General features: G+C 33.0%; 1 protein-coding gene across 4 annotated transcripts in view; it reads left to right on the top strand.

The window, feature by feature from the left end:
• The window catches only part of LOC126781808 (neurogenic protein mastermind-like), a 30429-nt gene that overhangs the window by 4890 nt on the left and 6479 nt on the right, over positions 1 to 19060 (top strand). For 3 of the 4 annotated variants that reach the window (XM_050506862.1, XM_050506861.1, XM_050506860.1), the window contains exons 2-4: positions 5418 to 5634; positions 11970 to 12722; positions 17271 to 17394. In XM_050506862.1, the coding sequence (XP_050362819.1) occupies positions 5418 to 5634; positions 11970 to 12722; positions 17271 to 17394 (1094 nt within the window). The remainder of the gene's footprint in view (positions 1 to 5417; positions 5635 to 11969; positions 12723 to 17270; positions 17395 to 19060) is intronic. The other variant, XM_050506863.1, reaches the window with a different exon arrangement.

Below are 19060 nucleotides of genomic sequence, written 5' to 3'. Positions count from 1 at the left end.
TAAGGTCAGCGTTGTTATGTAAGACTTAATTTTAGTTTAAATATATATTCCGTAACAGCCTGTGAATGTCCCACTGCTGGGCTAAAGGCCTCCTCTCCTTTTTTTTTTTTTGAGGAGAAGGTTTGGAGCTTATTCCACCACGCTGCTCCAATGCGGGTTGGTGGAATACACATGTGGCACAATTTCCGTGGAATTAGACACATGCAGGTTTCCTCACGATGTTTTCCTTCACCGTAAAGCACGAGATGAATTATAATCACAAATTAAGCACATGAAATTCAGTGGTGCTTGCCTGGGTTTGAACCCACGATCATCGGTTAAGATTCACGAGTTCTTACCACTGGGCCATCTCGGTTCTAAATCATCAGCTCGAGATCAGCTGCCTCGAGGGAAACCAGTATTGTCAAGCTGGTTTAAATTGACAAACATTCTGATGAGACTCGTCGAAGACTGAAAAATATATATAATAATAAAATATTAATAATATAATATTAGAAAGGCCTATGTTACCATCATTGACATCATTGAAAAATTATCACTCTTTGTATAAGCTTTATAGCTTGCCCCGGCTTCGCACGGGTGCAATTTATTAATAAAGCAAAAGGAAAAGTGCGGCTTAACAAGAAGATATTAATTAGATATATTTATTTTATAAAGTTTAATTGTTAGTTTATGTAAATAAATGTGAAGTATGAAAAATACCAAAATTAGTTTGCGTCGCAATTTTATTATGAAACATAGATTAAAATTTTACCACGGCTTATAGATTCTTTGGGTAATTTTAACTGCTAATGTCAAAATTTTATTGTTATAATGCTATTCGCCCGTTTCGCAACGAAAGATTTTAGTTGCACGCAATTTGGAATCGGTGATATATTGTTTATTATTGTGTATCGCTTGGAGGTATCTGCTAAGGCTTAGCCATCGTTAGCTAAGTAAGCGTATGAAAACGGTTTTTTTACACAAAACACCGTCATTAATCAGCCATTCACATAAACAAACGTTCTTCGTTTATCACACTCTATATTAGTGAAAACCGTATCAAAATCCGTTGCGTGGTTTAAAAGAAATAAGCAGAGAAACAGACAGTGTCAGACAGCGACATGGTTTTATACTACATATTTTATAGATGGTTGTTTAACTTATACCGTGAAAAGTGGAAAAATATCTTTGATAATATTTTAAATTCGATTAATATCGATATTTTGTATTCTCTGTCGAGTATTAATATGAAAGGAGCAGACTTTGGAGGTTACAGTATGTGTATCGCGTCCGTATCGCAGAGAAAGTTGTACTTACAATGCGAAACAACGATGAAATCAGATCTACTATAAATTTTTCAATGATTCGATTAAATAAAGTAAGTTGTTAAAAAATCGCGTATTGGTATATAATACGTATTCTAAATAAATATATTGAGCGATAGCCACTTTAATAATAATTCATTCATCATCGCAAGCCAGCGATTTCACTCGAATTTGTATACGAAAAGTGACTAAAATGAAATAAAATTATTCAGACAATGATGTCATCCTTATTATTAATAAATGTATCGTAGGAAGTAATAGTTGTTGTCTTCGTACCTTATCTAGTGTAATTGATTGGGATTAATAACAGAATATAAAATGCAGAAAAAGAAAGACGAGACCTGAGGGAACACAACGTTACGGTGTCGGTGACATAGCGTGACACACAATCGGGACTTATCGGAGGCGTTGTTTGCGTTGCGCGACAGTCGTACTGGTCAATGAACTAAACAAAAACACCTACGAGTTTATGTGCGACTGGGTAGTGTGCGGTACGCCCGAACACACGTGCCGGGCCCCTCGTACCGATGTATGCATCTGAAACGTCCTTTAATTAAACTTGAAACAAACGAAAGCAATAAACAAGTAAACAGCATTATAATAAACACCACAGCGACTTTTGATTATAACACAATAATTAACTACCATTTTATGAATTATTAAATAAATCATAATGTCTTTAAAACAGTTTGAAAAACTCTTAAACGACTATAAACCAAAGTTTTGTTCTTAACTGCTCTATAAAATATTATGTTGTTAATTTTATATAAAATCGCAGCTTACGATTTAATATATTAATTTAACAATATGAAAAATAAGTTTCCACACTAAGATATTAATTTTAAAAATGTTTAACGTATTAGTTGTTGACCGACGAATGATAAAATATATCTTATCATAAAACCTGAATGTGACAGGTTTTTGACCGACAGAGGTACCGGAGCGTTAATCTAGTTTGTATTAAATCTTGAAACTTAACTTGTTACCGATTATAATTGTTTAATATTTCACTTCACCGTGATGAGACCAAAATTATCTTAATACTCAAATGGATAATTCTTATTTTGACTGTTATCCAACACATCGATCGTATTTGCAGTCCAAGATACTGTTTTATCATTTATAGAAGAACACATTAAGTACAATGACGTATAACAACGCAGGCGAGATTAAGTCTTGATACGATATTGATTGCAGACGTATGGTCCGGGAGTTAACGTTGCATTTTAGGTACTGATTTTATGCCGATCGATTGCCATTATTATCAATAGATCTCGAATGACGAATAAGCGAACCAAGCGTTAGCTGACGCACCTGCGAAAAACCAAGCGTCAGTTTTTTTTTACAACTTTAGCAACCTCCCACAGCTAAATCCACCGCTACTTCGTCAGCTGACGGTCGGTTTGCTTATTAGCCATATAAGATCAACTATCGATGTCAACATCAGCCGGCTTACTATGATTAGTATTCAACAACAGTTAGAAACTCAAATTGAATCTGAAATTTGTTCCTCGTTTACCTAAAACTATCTATATATTATAATATAATAACGGTTTTACGTTAAAAGTATCTAAGTGAAAGTAGCATTGAGCTAAACTGGTAGTGGTTAGTAACGTCATCTATTGCCATTCCCTGGATAATACAGTGAGGTGGGGTACTAGTTACAACAACTTTGTCGCACTCAGCATCGAAAGCGTCCGAGCAAGTCGCAATATAAACAACGACGCGCGCGCATCACTGCCACCAGTAACGCGTCACGGTATTCTAGTAATTAAACAAGGTTCTTATCGCATTTAATAATTTATACAGCCCAATACCTCGTAGCTATGCGCGCTGATATCGGCTTTGAAACGTCGAGTGACGTTACACCGATACTGACTTGTTATGTAATGTCTACAAATCGAAAAGATTACCTAACTCATACGCGATGCGGTGAATGACTAGTTATTATTGTTACGAGAGAGCGAAAGTAATAAATTCAATAATCGATTTAATAAATATATTTTACCTGTATATATAATTATTTTTATCAGTTAGGTATTGTTATGATTTTTTACATTTAAATACGAATTTCCTGTGTGAATTATAACACATACAACACATATATATCTATCACAATAGATAATTTCGAAATAACATGAGATAGTAGAATGTACTGTAAATATTTCGTTCGATTAATAACGTATAATGAAAGATGCATATCTTATAAAAGATTTGATGCAGGTTTAGTAAGTGTCTCGAACTGCTGTTCTACTCTTTATTGGTGCGCTTATTTCGCATTTAATCATTTGCAATAATCTTGAATTTGGAAAGTCTGACTTCTGTTAATATATATTTTTTTTAATTTATTAATATGTCTATACGTGTTAGAAAGCTGTATTGTCATTTAATTTATTCATTAGGCATCTAAATTAGTTTAATTTGTGTATTTATATAATTATTTCATATTGTTTCTTAAAGATGAAATACTTTTTTAGAACTTTTTGATATGTTAGTCATCAATTTCTTCCGTTCTTATGCTGTTACGGTAACTTAATCTGTATATCATCGTAACGTAATTTTTGTGTGAGTTTTAGTATCTATTGATTTTTATTTTCGATAAATAAATTATCACTATAAACATTGGGATTTGAGACGCTTTCGCATACTTAATAATGGCAAACACGTGTAACATAAAAAAAAACATTTTACAAAATGAAACCAGCACACTTTTATCAATTTAAAAACATTTTAATGTTAAGGGTAGCTAATTGAAAATATATGTTTTGTACATTATATAAAAAAAAGTTGATTTGTGAAAAATACGAAGGTAAGAAAGGTCAGAAGCCTTGAATTTTACTGTTTGGTAACACTGCTGACGAATAATGTAGTGATTATTTTTTTTGTTCGAGTGTCCGCATTAACATTTGCTCAAGGTGACCGCGCTCGGGAGTTGCGGCTGACTGAACATCGACATCGCTTAGCACATTTGGCACCTTCATGTGCCTCATCTTCACCTGACGAAGAACTATACAGCTTTTAATATTCCAACATGTCACTATGAATTATCTTAAACCAAAACAATATCTATTATCTGCAAAAATCCGACTTTTTAGGGATAAACTTTTTTTTCTGTAATTTCACATTAAATTTAGCTTACGTGTTCAGATATGACGCAATTAATAGTATCCCCGTGTCCAGCGAGCGATTCTGTCGCCCGTTATTACCCCATTTCGGCTACGGCGGCCATACTCACTGAGACTGCGCAGAAGATATTAAATACAGTGCATACATACTCACACTCTCATGGTATTTATTATTGACGAATTAATATATTAATATATAAAAAGATTTTTGACTTTGACTTTTTGAAGTAAAATATTTTTTATTAAAACAAATATAACGCGTGGATTTTACATAACAGAATAAGTATCCCAAGGTGTGCAATAATCTAAGTCATTGGTTGTGTAATATCCTTTAGCACACAAGCGTTCCTTAACGATTCTTTTAAATTTCACAATTGAATATTTTTGAACGTTTTCTGCGATCCTGTTGTAAAAGCGTATACATTGTCCCATAAAAGACTTAACACTGTGTAGTCGGGTAATAGTAGTAAGTTTATACTTGTTCCTGGTGTGTTAACACCACGTCACAATTTCTGGGAAAATCTTTTATGTTCTTGCGTAGATACATAACATTATCAAATTTATATGGATTTTCTTAGTTGTTCCGCAAAAAAATATTACGATTTATAAGAGTTCCTAAATTCCTAATAATCAAGAGGAATAACCTTCTGATTATTTTAAGATCCTATACAATAATTTCTCCAAATACAAGGGATTTTCAAATATTATTTTATTTTTAAAACTACTAAAACTGTGAAACTTACTATTTAAGTTATTTAACTCAAAATAAAGCAAATCAAATAAATAGATTGTAATTAAACAATTTGTACCGGAAATAAGATTAATTTGTTTATGCAAAAATATTAAAAAATATCGATAAGCCGTTGTGTGTATTCAATGACCTTCCGAACAATGATAAGGAATAATAAAGAAATGATAAATATTAATGAATATAAGGTAGGTAATAAAAGAAAACAATTAATTCAATAATTTTTTTGTTTCCCAGGCGAAGAATTGAAACATATAGAAGACGTCAGTCGGAATGCGTGCCGAGATTCGACCAGTCATTCAGTGGAGCCTGCGAACAGCAGAATCTTGAGACGAGCGCGCTTCAAAAGCGTTTTCTCGAGGGCAAGGCCAAGCGACAGGCGAAGAAGACTGACCGCAAGCCCGACCTGCCTGCCATTAGCAGCAATCTGCACAGCAGCGTGCATGTGAGCTGTGTGAGCTATCTTACATTACTTTATACTAACAATTCTTTTACAAATGAATTTACGTATTTATTATATCACATGCCCTTATTTTATACACAATACGATAGGTTATAGTTTCTGGACGGATATAGACGCACGTCGATATAGTCAATATAGACATTGCAGGGGTGAGTAATAAAATGAGTTCTTACAGAATAACAATCTTGGGTTCGATACTAATCGTTTAATAAATTGATAATGTTTGGTTTTTATCTTCTAAGTATACTTTTATAGTAAAATTTCTACAGAGCTCTCGAATCACTATAACGCTTTCCGAGTGAACCAGTCACCATCACATTCAAATATATTATTTGTAAAAATAATTAATTTAGATCTCAAATGTTACTTATTTAGTCTAAATTACAATGTTAAAAGGACAATTTACAATTACATCGAAAACCTTCAATTACTATACATATTGTTTTTATAAGTACTAAAATAGTGCTATAAACAATCTAGTTCGATTTTAGTGCTAATTTTCTTTCTTTATTTTTTAAACAGTATGCTGTCGCGGAGGTTTTTGCAAAATTTTTTTGTTTTCAAATGTTCTTATACAATATTGTGATACATACCTGTTACAGGTTTGCCGCCGTTCGCTAGAAAGCGCTCGGTCTGATGTTCTCTTCGACAACGTTGTTGTAATAAGTAATAATTGTAAAGTAAAAAAAAATGGTTATATCAAATATGTCAATCAATATTGAAATTCGCGATAATATTCGTATTATCTCGGATTTCCAAAGAGGTTCTGTGATGTTGAATACAGCAATGGATGTTATATCAAAGTGCAAACTCGACGCGAATGTAGTCGCGAACACAGCTCGTACGTAACATAACTGGTTGCGCGTTTCGTTTGAATGTCACCTTGGATACTTGACCTCATGTTTCCTTCGACTTCATACATATAAAAGTATTTGCGATACTACAATATATAATATAAGTCTTAATTCGTGCAGGTTTTGACTTAAAGCGAATTTTAGTTAGCGGAGATCTAACATGTTCAGTTGAATCGATACACTCCCTTCACCGTATTACATCAACCTTGCCAATCCCTAATGCTACGTGCCATACTGTAGGTACTACGATTGATCGATTGCATATAACCTTGCCGCTGAAGTTCTTTTACAATTACGTAGGTTTCACGGTGCATGTTCACTTTTGCAATACAACGCCAAATTTTATAATGCACGATGAATTAATTATTTATCACTGTTGTAAATATTTGATCGAGCTATAAAAAGTTATTACGAAGGACAGATGCCGCGGTACTCGTTTCTCACGTATTATCAGTGATATTAAAATTAACGTAACAATCTTAATCGGATAATAATAATTGATAACTTTAAAAATAAAAATAATAAATGTTAATATGTAAATATTTTGTATGCACATAAATTTGAAAGTAATTTGATGTATTTATTACATTTACAACTATGTTTATTATGTCATCCATTATGGTCGTAGTATTCGTTCAAATTATATATATTTATATAAACACTTGTATATATTATATCTATGTATGTACCAATTGTCGTGGTACAATTGTGGTGGTGAAATTTATGTGCTGCACGCCATCTCGTGGCGAGTTATAATAAAGTGGACAGCATCAAAATCTATATGAAAAAATGTATAAATGTGCTAATTTTCACGGTGATCGGGTAAACGGTGTCATTAGTATATTAGTTAGTCAAAGATAAATATCTTTATGTAAACTTTTAATAAGATATACTAATATCCATTTTTACCTATATAGAAACTCGTAGCTTCTGATTTATGTGTCCAACAGTAAACAGAGATACTCCATGTCGCACGTTTCTAATAGTTTGTAGTGTATCGTTTTTAAGCGTGACATAAGAATCTAAGCGAGATTTGTACTTATTCAAACCTTTATTAAGTAATTTTCCTTGTAGGAAAAGACTAACAAATGAGAGAAATGATTTTTAACGGAATGAGTTGCTATGTTGGTTATTTTAATTTAAAAAATCTAATATTTATACACTCATACTCGAGGTATTTAGGCGTGGTATACAAATTGATCCTTAACAAATTATCGTATTCATACGGGTCATTTTTAAAATGTTAACAATATCGCATATACGGTTTGAAATTTTAAATACCGAATGATGTTTCGCGCCTATTCGAATGCGAATCATTTGTATGAACATAACAATTCTTGATGATTCAAAATAAAAACAAATGTTTGAGCTAAACGTTTAATTTCAAAAAGGGCGCCGTGGGTAAATGAATGTCGCTCATTACTATCTAGTCTTAAAATATAATTTGTCTTATATCGTTAGTTTAGTGCTTTAATTGGTTTAGTAATTAAATAATAAGTAAATATTTACATATAATCTTAACAAAATAATAATTATTTTTCTTAATTAATCTTATAATATTTATTTAAAGTAAGGAACGGATACCTACACATCATATGCGGATTATCAAATCAATGAACACGACGAATTGACAACAGCATTACAGCAAGACAATGGATGTTTTTTGTTGTGATAATTTAGTTATTTCGATCTGATTATAGGATAAGCATTATTGTCAAGATTAACATCAGTTTAAACCTGTAATGAAAGTAAAATAACTCTATCGAAAACATCCAAAATTAAATTGTTATTGCATTTACAAACACAAAAGAATTTATAAATAGTAATATTTGTAGTACTATCTCAAAAGTCATAGGCGATAATACGTTACCGGTAAAATAATGTAGTGGACTGTAGCCGGAATATTATAAAACCAGTTATCCTGATGTGTCATATAACTAGGTTGTATTGATGGTGAAACGAGTATGATATAATTGTTTTAGTAGCACGTGCTAGCGCAGGGACGCGACGAATCGCGCCCGGATGTAACCCGATGTCAATTGACTTGACCCCTGCCATCGCATCCCGTGCTTCATTCCGTTTGTCATCAAATTATAAAGAAAACAGTATTGCAAGTATTAAACTAGAAATTTAAATAAAATAACCTTTCGATTATTAAATAACTAATAACAATATTGTCGATCAAAAATAAAAGTATTATAAGGTGCAACGAGTAAATTAATTTATAACTTCTAGTTGCCACTGGATATTGATTCTCTCGTTCTTTATAAAATAATTATATGAAAAAGTCGCAAAGTATGCCTTATGTTTGAATGGCACGTGTTTGTATTTGTCGTTACTAGCGACTACGATTGTATATAACACGCGACGCGACATAGCGCGTAAATAAAATATGCTCGTGAAAAAAACAGGTTTTGTGTAATAATAATAGGTACATTTTTGTATGCTATTAAAAACAGTTTCTAAATAAGCTTAGGTGCTTGCAAATTAATTAAATATTATAATAGAGGAGTAATATTACTTATTATAATTTAGCGAATATTCGAATATTTAGGTTCGCTATTGTTAAGCGTTGCTAGCTGCAGATCGGTAGGGCTGCGGAGTGAGGTTGTGTAAACTGCTTCGTTGCACAACCATCGCCTCGTATTGTCTCGCGCCGCTCACTGCGACGACCTCCGCGCCTGCACACTTTCCTGAGGTATCGTTCTAACAAAATTTTCATCTTCTTACACGTGTTATGTTAGCTTGGAAATATATTCGTAATTCATATACAAATAACTAGTACTGTCATTTTTCAATCACGTGCAACGTAATTAACGTTTAAAAAGATTACTCTCTATACTTAGATCGCAATTAACACAAATGATTGAATGTTATCACCATCACGTGGCTGCGACACAACAATGCGTGATCAACAGTTGTAGTTATTGTGAATTGCAGTAACATTTTTGCTAATTATTCCAACCATTCAAATTTCAATATCGTTTATTTTATATTGTTTCTAACATAAAGCACGTTTGTAATTTTTGATGCACTATAGAACAAATTATCTAAATATTGTGATTTTTTTGCTTTTTTTCTGCTGTTGTTAATTTTTTATTTGAAAATGCTTCCGAAAATTTTCACATCGGATCGTGATTAAAAAAATGTACTCGAGTACTGATTTTTTGTTTTTCGTTCTTTCAAAAATTATATAAATGAAATAATAATATGAAAAAACGTGGAAGTGACCTTTCCATTCCCAAGGGTTTATAATAATATTATATAACCAACTATATTTTGTTATAATATTCCTTATATTATAACAAAATATAGTTAGTTATAGGCTATAAATGAATTTATATATGTATATGAAATAATTGCAGAATCTATTTAGTCGATGAGCATGCGTAATAAGTTTATTTTTATTCCTAACTCTAATTGTATTAGTACCATATACTAAAAATTGACATAGAAAGAAGTATATTTTTTATAAATTTTTTCTTTCTAATTAGATGAATATAAGCCATTCTGGCGCTTATTTAGTGAAAACTGTCACAATCTTAACTGTCCAGAGCGACCGTCTTTTTTATTTCAATGGAAAAACGCATTTACACTTTTCTCCTACGAGAATTATTCCCTATATGTGAGACTTGCCAGCGTCTAGTGCGCCAAAACATTTACTAAAAAAACAGTGGTCATAGTAAATTGACGCTTCATGGCTTCTCAGGATTGATAGCGTTTAGGGCGGGAAGAAAAAATCATCTCTTCTCAGCGGCCCTCGCTACCAAGCATGGCTTTTATCACGTTCGGCAGTGAGATGTTTCCACTGATTATAGCCGCTAGGCTAGTGCCATCAGGGTGCCACTATACTCTTGGCAAGAGAGTGACACCTCCTGCCTGGCTATTCTGTGCAGGAATTTACCGAAACAGTTACGTCTTGTAAGCACCTGCTTCAGACACAATGTCAGCGTCCCGCGACGTTTACCTGTCATGACTACGCATGTGTATAATTAATATGAAACCCTGAATGAATATAATATTTTGATTTTGATTCAATAAATGTTATGCGAGCGTGTCTGGCCTTTATCAGTGCTTGCAATTATTCAAATATCTTTTAATATCTCCGAATTAGACCTGTACTTTCGAGCAACAATAACACGTAAATAGTAGTTTTATTTACTGAAAAATACTATTTATATGTTATATATTTTGTTAAGAATCTCTTCTCTTCTAAAACTATATGTTTATCCCTTACAGAAAAGACGCAATAACTATTTATGTATATAATAGTATGAAAAACTTACTCCAACTTTAGCTTGATTTGTTACTCTATTTACACAGTATTATCAATATGAATGACTTTAAAACATTTTTAATTGGGACCATTAACTTACATATTTCAAAATGTATATATTTTAAGATAATATAAGTACTCGATAATTTAAAATACTTGTAAAAGTCTACTTGAATTAATAAAGTTGTGATTTTGATCTTGGATTGTATATTACCATAAAGTCGAGCAAAAGGATCGCTTTTCATAAAACTGTTGATGTTTTGTGTTATTGGATAAAATCGTAAAAGTATCCTTGTGGTGCCGATTGCGAGGCCTGTTAAAAGAAGCATTATTCCAAAATATGAACCCAAGCCGACCATCGGTTAGAACTGTCGCAATAAACACTATTGTGATTGCAATTTGCAAGTTTACTCGACACTGTACGAGTAGTTCTGTTTCTTAAGACGAAATTCGTATTAAAAGCTATTGCATAAGGGTCACAATAAGATATTTGAATATTTTTTTATTTTTTAAATATCACATCACGAAGATATGCAGAAACTTTCTATTTTAAAGTATTTCTCAGTACAACGTATTTTAGGTTGACTTTCAATAAAACCATGCTATATAAATTAAATCAACGATAGCCGTCTGGCCGATTGTAGTAAACATCTCATACACTTTTAGCAGTTATTTGCACACGTGATCTTACAAATATTTAAGGTCTGGGTTTTAGCATTTAAGTGCTATGATTTTGATATGATCATATTATTAATTTACCTAAACATTTTCACCGCACATTTAAAAGTCGTCGAGTGCTGAATGTTAATTAGTCGTGTATAACATACAATATAATAGGTGTAGGTATAGTATTACTAAATGATGTTGAATCTCGTTGTTGGCCGGATATTAACCGTCTACGCGGATCTTGCTTTGCATTCGTACATATGTAACTCACGTGTTAAATATCGATACCGACTTATGTTACTTTTTTAATTTTAGTCTAGTTGTTCAAGGGCATATATTTAAAGCCTACAAAATTAACAATTAATAAATGCAAAATATTTCAATTATTTTTTTATTTGAATGAAATTAAAAATAATTCACTCTCATAGGGCATTCTCTTAAACACTAAACAATAACAACTAACAACATATTATATTAATTTAATATAATTGTAATTTTGTTTTAATCTAATTAAGAAATACTTGTTGCAGCAACAAAAGTTTGGTTGTGGTGATTACGAGCCACCAGCTAAACTACAATGTGGTGGTAACAACAATACCGGCAGCGGAGCTGGTGAAGGACTAACTAAGTTCTCAGTTGAAATTGTCCAACAGCTCGAATTTACTACCTCCGCGGCGGATTCGCAACCGCAACAGATCTCTACAAACGTGACAGTGAAAGCGCTCGCCAACGCGGTGAAAACATCCGGCTCGCCGCCGCCTCAGCAACCTCCGCGCGTACCGTCCCCCTTAGATTGTGAGCGGGAATGCAAAGCCGAATGCAAATCGGAGGTGGCCGACGACGAATTCGTCGGTCTCGATGAGTGTGCGGCGGCTCTGGAGCGAGATGCCGCCTCTGCCTTCCCGGGTCTCGCCGATCTCATCGGCGAGGACGATGGGGACGACGCATTCGAGTACCTTATCACTGAGATATCCGAGTATCCCGAGCTCATGAAAGACTTTGATCTTGATGGTGGGAAAGTTAATGGAGGAGGAGGAATCAGTAGTCACGAACCACCGGAAGGCGAACCTGCACCCCGACCGTATGGTGGAGGAGAAATGTCTCCTGCAGCGCAGACACTGAAACATATGGCGGAACAACATCAGCAGGCCGCAGGAGGTGACTGGGCGCGTTACCGTGGCTACGGTGGATATCGGCCTCGACCTACACAGCCACCCATGGAACATCTACACATGTCTCAACAGCAGCAGCTTCATCTCTCACAACCTCATCACAATTTGCAAGTAAGAGATCTTTTCTAACTATATATATACCATTAATTTAAAGTCCTGCATTGCTCTCGGTTTCTTGTAAACTATAAAATATATACTACTTCTGCATTTAATATAATTCAATTCAATATATAATATCGTTTCAATATCGTAAGCAAACATTAAGGATAGATCGAAACATCAACGCGTGTTGTCCGTATAACTTGTAAATTTTAACTTGTAAATTTAAGACGTGTTACGTATCGACTGGATAAACCATGACGATAATTTCCAGGGACGTCATAAAATGTATGCAGTAAATTGCGTTTTGTAATTGGAAGTCTTCTTTATTGGGTAATCCGTGACATGAAAGGACATAAAAAACATGGGAGTCTGGTGTAGTATCGACCGGGCACAGAGTGCGCGCGCTGCTTAGTGCCGTCTACTCGGCGGCTCCGAAGGGTTAGAAGCGAGCGCGACGCGACTATCCTTGCCGTCTTCCTCTAGCACAGCTACACCAACTACTCCTATAGATACCGACTGATATTATCGCTAAAGAAATCTGAGAAGGCATTTCATGGTTTCAGAGCGTAACTTGCTTGCCTTATGTAACTAAATGTAAAGTATAAACTTGGTATAGTCCGAGTTATAAATAAATATTTTTACCTAATACATATTTAAATTAATGAAAAAGTTATAAATAAGCTTACAAAATATTCAAATGTAACGTTACGTTAGGGTACAAATGAATATAATATAATCAGTTTTACGTATTAATTTTCAAACCAATATTTTCTAATCGAATTGTAAAATGACATTAACAACAAAAAGTATGAAATGCTTAGCCATTTCTCGTTTTATTTTTACTATTATCTTTCGTGTGTTATATGTATCGTCGATATAAATTGGACAGCTCACCTACCTTCATTTATCGTATTTTAATTAATCAATAGTTTTGTTGGTTGGCCAGCTGTTTACAATAAACTCATACTAGTATTTAGGGTAGAGCTAACCCATGTGATGTTCATAATAATTGCTTGACGCAAAAGCGAGCATGGTATGGTTATTTGATACCATGAAGTTCAGATCATACGAATATAAGAAGAGTAAATTGCATCTTATTTTTTAGATGTAATCGTACAATGTATAAAATATCTGATATAAAACCTTTATAAGTGAAATAAAATGCTAGAAATTCCAAACAATAAAATATACATATTTTAATAGAATAATATATTAATATCGAAATTAAAAATAATCTATAGCAAGTAACAATAAAAGCGTATCGGTGAAGTATTATGATAAAACAATAGTATGTACTATGTTTATTGTATAAGCTAAATGACCTCAATCACATGTCCAAAATAGGATTCGCAAAACCCATATGTGCTAGAGCCATATGTTTGATTTTATGAACACTTTTAATAAAGAACTGAAAGATGTTTGTAATATAGTCAATATTATTGAATCTATTTTGTGGTTGAACACGATCAAAACGTTCTGACTGGATAAATTTTTTTAACGTTGTTTTGTTATATGTACGTATATATTATTTATAATTAATTATCAGATATTACCAAAACGTATATCGATACTGTAGTGTTCTATAAAGTGTCGACATACATAGTAGGCGACGTTAGAAGTGTTCTGATAGAATAAAAAGAGGAGTCACCCGTCCGATTACTTCCTGCATTGACACCACGTGTCCCACCCACAGCTATCTTAACGCTCTTTTAATTAAAAATGTTCTACTCCAACACGCATGTTGCACTTACTTTGAAGTTACTATATCTTGCAATTAGATATATAAAGTATATTCATCTAATGCATTCGGTTCATACGATATAAGTTTGTTTTTACGATTCTTATAAATATTTTACACTAATTTAGAAAAGTCTTGCATCTAAAGGCATCTAGAAACACCGTACCGGGATGCCTCGCACATTTGTTAGCGCAGTTACTGCTCTGGTCGCTGCTCAGCTTACAATCGCGGGTTTCATACCTGCAAAATATACCAATATAATGACGCGAAAAGGCGTCACATACAAGGTTGTTTGTCACATAGTCTTAATCCTTTTCCATATATATATAGTAGTTGTATATTTTAAGCATTTTCTTAATAACAACTAGTTCAAGTTACGTTATATAGTTTTGGAAACATTAAAGGAATACTTTACAAATAAGTCAGGATCAGATCGCTCAGTGCGCTGTGCGATGCTGAATTATAATATTTCTTTATTTCACTAAGTTTGAAATAACAACATATCGGAATTAAATATCCCTGTGCAAAGTCAGGGTTTTCGTGCCGTTTGTGTCTGTTTGCGTCGGTCGATTGAGGAGGTCGTAGTATACCACACTTATTGTTTATTAAAAATTTAAAATGAATTCATCCACTTCGTGACTTTGTCCATTATGTGACTCTCTTTATATAAATTTGAGTCAAGTACGAAATAATGTTACATAATATTACTTGCGACAAGGCCTCTGTATCAAATTCCTAATTGTGTAATAATTTAATAAAATTTCATAAAACAAAGTTGAAGTTGGCGAGTTAGTTTTTTTCTTTCGTTTACAACATGCTGTATTACAAAAGACATTTATATTTGTTACGACTTTTATTAAAACTTTGTAATTATAAGGAAATTGAAGATTTTGTTAAAAATCTATAATTTAATATTACAATTTTTACTTTCCTAAGGGAAGTATACATATAAATTTTATACATTTTATTGTAATATTAATTGTAACAACACTAAGTTATTTAAAGCATTGGATGAAATGATTACGTGCAATGGCAACATATGATTTATAGGTTTAATATTAGTATGAACTTTAAGTCTGATCCGAGTTGTGGGTGTCAGTGACGTCGGTTCGTGGGCGTACTCTACCGCTGCAGCGTAGAGCCATGACGTCATGCGACTCAATTTGAGAAGATTTTTTCGAAATAAATTAGGTATATTACTTTATAAACATATGTCATTTAGTTACATTTTTAACCATATAATCGATTTTAAATAATTCAAGCGGATCTATGTGAACCTTTATAATTTCTTTCATAAGTTAACAATATGTTAGTTAAATGTATTGTTTACAATTAAAAAGTATTTATATGTAAATTTCTATATATTATAAAAAAAGGAGGTTTGTCATTCATTTTGTTCTGAACTTTAAAAAAAACGTTACGTGACGAAATTAAGTATTTTCCTAATATAAGTTGTTTCTTAATAAATTGAATATTTATTTGATATTACGACGCTACATAAATATCTATATTGAATTCTAAAACGAACGAACGAGTAACAGGGGACTTATGGAGGTCACATGACCACCTACTGCTAAAAGCTCAGTGCCTTGTGTCGTCAGAGAAAAGTAAAAATACTAACACGCAAATGGGCAGCTAGCTACCTAACATGTAAACGATAAGACCTTTTTACACTGATTTCGATTGCATCGTAACGGGAAACTGGCAAAGTTGCAAGCTCCACATAAGAGCAGTTCCCATTGGCTGGTTCACTATTGTAGATGCACGTCGTGATAGAAATCCGCGGGCGCGCGCGGAAAGGCGATGCGCGACTAGATAAGAGGTTCCGTTAGCTTGTCTAGCTGTACAATACAGCTTAGCGGCTATTACGCATATTATATCGAGCCGGCGAGTCGCAGACTGAGGTAGCGGAGCGGGGCGCGGAACTGGTTTATGCGCTGGGCGACGATGTGTGGTGTGTGGATGGATGTATACCCATCGGCCGTGTCTTCAAACGGACAGCTGTCACCCGCGAAGACATTTCGTGCCTCGCAACGTGCAATGCGAATCGAAATGATTTATTGGAACTACCTTTTAGATGGTTAATGAGCTTAAAATGCGATATTTTAGTTTTGAACATTTCGTTTTGTTAATAATAAAGTACTCAGTGCAACTCAAATGAATAAAATTTAAATAAAGCCTAGTTTACTATTATAAATCGTAGTTGTTAAACTATAATTCGTTTTCTATTTAAAAAATGTTTACATGAATATAAGTCTAACCAGAGTGACCGCAGCTCAATGTATTCCGAATACCTAAATACTTATTCGCAATAACAGGTTTCTATAATAGAAACTGATATTGTATGTGTTTATATAATATACTTTACTTAAATAAATACTAATGACGAGTAGGTAATACTTTTAAATAATAATTTAATGAAATAGGACTTTTAAGAACCTACCAAGTAGAACAAAAAGAAATTTTTGTGTATTTTAATCAGTTCAGTACTATTTATTTTTTATTTATATAAAAATAGGCAAAGTACTAAATGGGTCCATTATCCTATTCATTTTAAATTTGATAACTGCAAAGCGAGACTTGCATGTTGTTATAATATCATTTTGATATTATTTAGAACAATAAATATAATTTACGTTATGTATTCATATACTATATGATAAACAAAACCGTTCGGTGATCATTATCTTTGTTTATTTTTATTCGTTATGCCTACTTGTTTAGTGTTAAAACCGGCTTTTTATTATGTTGTTAACTTAAATAAGGTTATCACTAAATGGTGTTATTGATATTCGGAATAAATCCTTATTCTCTGACAGGTGTCTGCAGCGCAGCATATGCAAGTAAGCGGCGCGGGCGGCGGTCACGTGTCAGCGGCTGCGCAGCAGGGCATGTATGCCTCCTTCCAGCACCAAGGCACCCCATCTCCACAGCATCATCAAGGTATGACTTTGCTCCAAATTATAATTAATGCCAAACAAATAATTATTGCCAAACGTGGCAATAATTAGTAACGTATTCAAGTCGTTTAAAAAAGTACTATTTTGTACTCATAAGCCAAATGTTATTCTCGGCCAAATATTTGGGATGCGGAATGTACATCGTTTCCGGTCTTTAAGTGTAATGTTGAAATATTGGCTGGTTGTTTCCGGCTTAATAATAAAAACCCTTTTGCCATTTTCAATTCGTTTACTATAAAGTTATTTATTAGTATATTGTCATTTCTGATATTTTAAAAATCAACGTCGATGCTTATATGCTGTACACAAACTATCGAATACCTTTTAACATATACAGGTTCAATTTCACTAATAGATCGCAAACTAAAAAAAAAAAAAAACAAATTAAAAGTTTAAATTTTATAAAGCACATTACTTTTACATCTTTCAACACGAGTCTCGAGTAACAACGTAACGTTGCGTGCTAAGTTTATTTTTCATAACACAGTACAATGCACTAAGGGTATGTGTATTTCTACTAGCTTGTCTTTAGTGTCTCACATGTTGATATCGTGTGCGAAAGTACACCTTATGCTGACGCGTTAAGCCTTTCGACATGTGTTAAAATGCAGTAGCCGTTCAGTTGATCTGTGAACGGGGGGAGGGTGTGCTCTGAGGTTGACGATCGACGAGAATGCGCCGCGCGCACTTCGGGGATGACATAGATTGAAGTCTTTATTGCGTTCACTCCACAAGCTACTTTAGTTATACTTTTTTAAACCGTGCCGATATAATACATGTTGATTATATTGCCGTCTCGACGAGCAACATTACTTGTAAAATGTCTACATCTCTATACACAGATACCTGAGCTTTTGAATGATATTATTCGTTTATCACATTGAAATTTAATGTTTAAATTACAACGCCAATATTAAAGTTTTATATACAGTTAAGAAAAAAAAACCATTAAGACAATAATATGATTATTACCGTATCTGCGATGATCAAGATAAATAATAAATACGTAAATATCCCGTAAAATAAAAATAAAGTTATTGTAAATGAATACAGACAATGTACAGTAAAATGTTTCGTTTACATTTAATTTAAAAATTAAAATATCTCAACTTCAGAATAGTATGATATGAGGAAAATCTGTTTGAATTTCATAAATATAAAATAATACATTTAGCAGTAGACTTTATTTAACTAAGTGAGTTTGTTATCACAATTTGCCCACTAAGTGTAATCGTATCTGCATTATTCAGCACAGTCATTATTAGTTTTTTTTTATTGTCGTACTTCGTATTGGTTCTACGCTAATAAACCAATTCTTTGTCTTTTTTCCTTCAAACGAATTCTTTGTCAAGCAAAAATCCTTTAATATCCACGACTATACAATTATTTCAAATTAAATGTTTTGTGTAGTTATTATTATTACTATACATTATCCAGTCATCGTAATGGATTTTATACATACCGTGCCGTGGTGATATTAAAATTACTTTGTACGTGGCAACACAGAGTGTGGGCGTTGTTTATGCTTAATATTTATAGTTTATATTTTTAGACCTTAAATGCCACTTTTCTATACTGATTTGATATGTTTTATTTTTGTATAACTTATTAAAAATAGTAAAAGTCGCCGGAGACTAAAATAGACTAAG

Source organism: Nymphalis io, chromosome 4 (assembly GCF_905147045.1).
Source record: "Nymphalis io chromosome 4, ilAglIoxx1.1, whole genome shotgun sequence".
NCBI lineage: Eukaryota > Metazoa > Arthropoda > Insecta > Lepidoptera > Nymphalidae > Nymphalis > Nymphalis io.
This window is presented reverse-complemented; position numbering and strand designations above follow the sequence as displayed.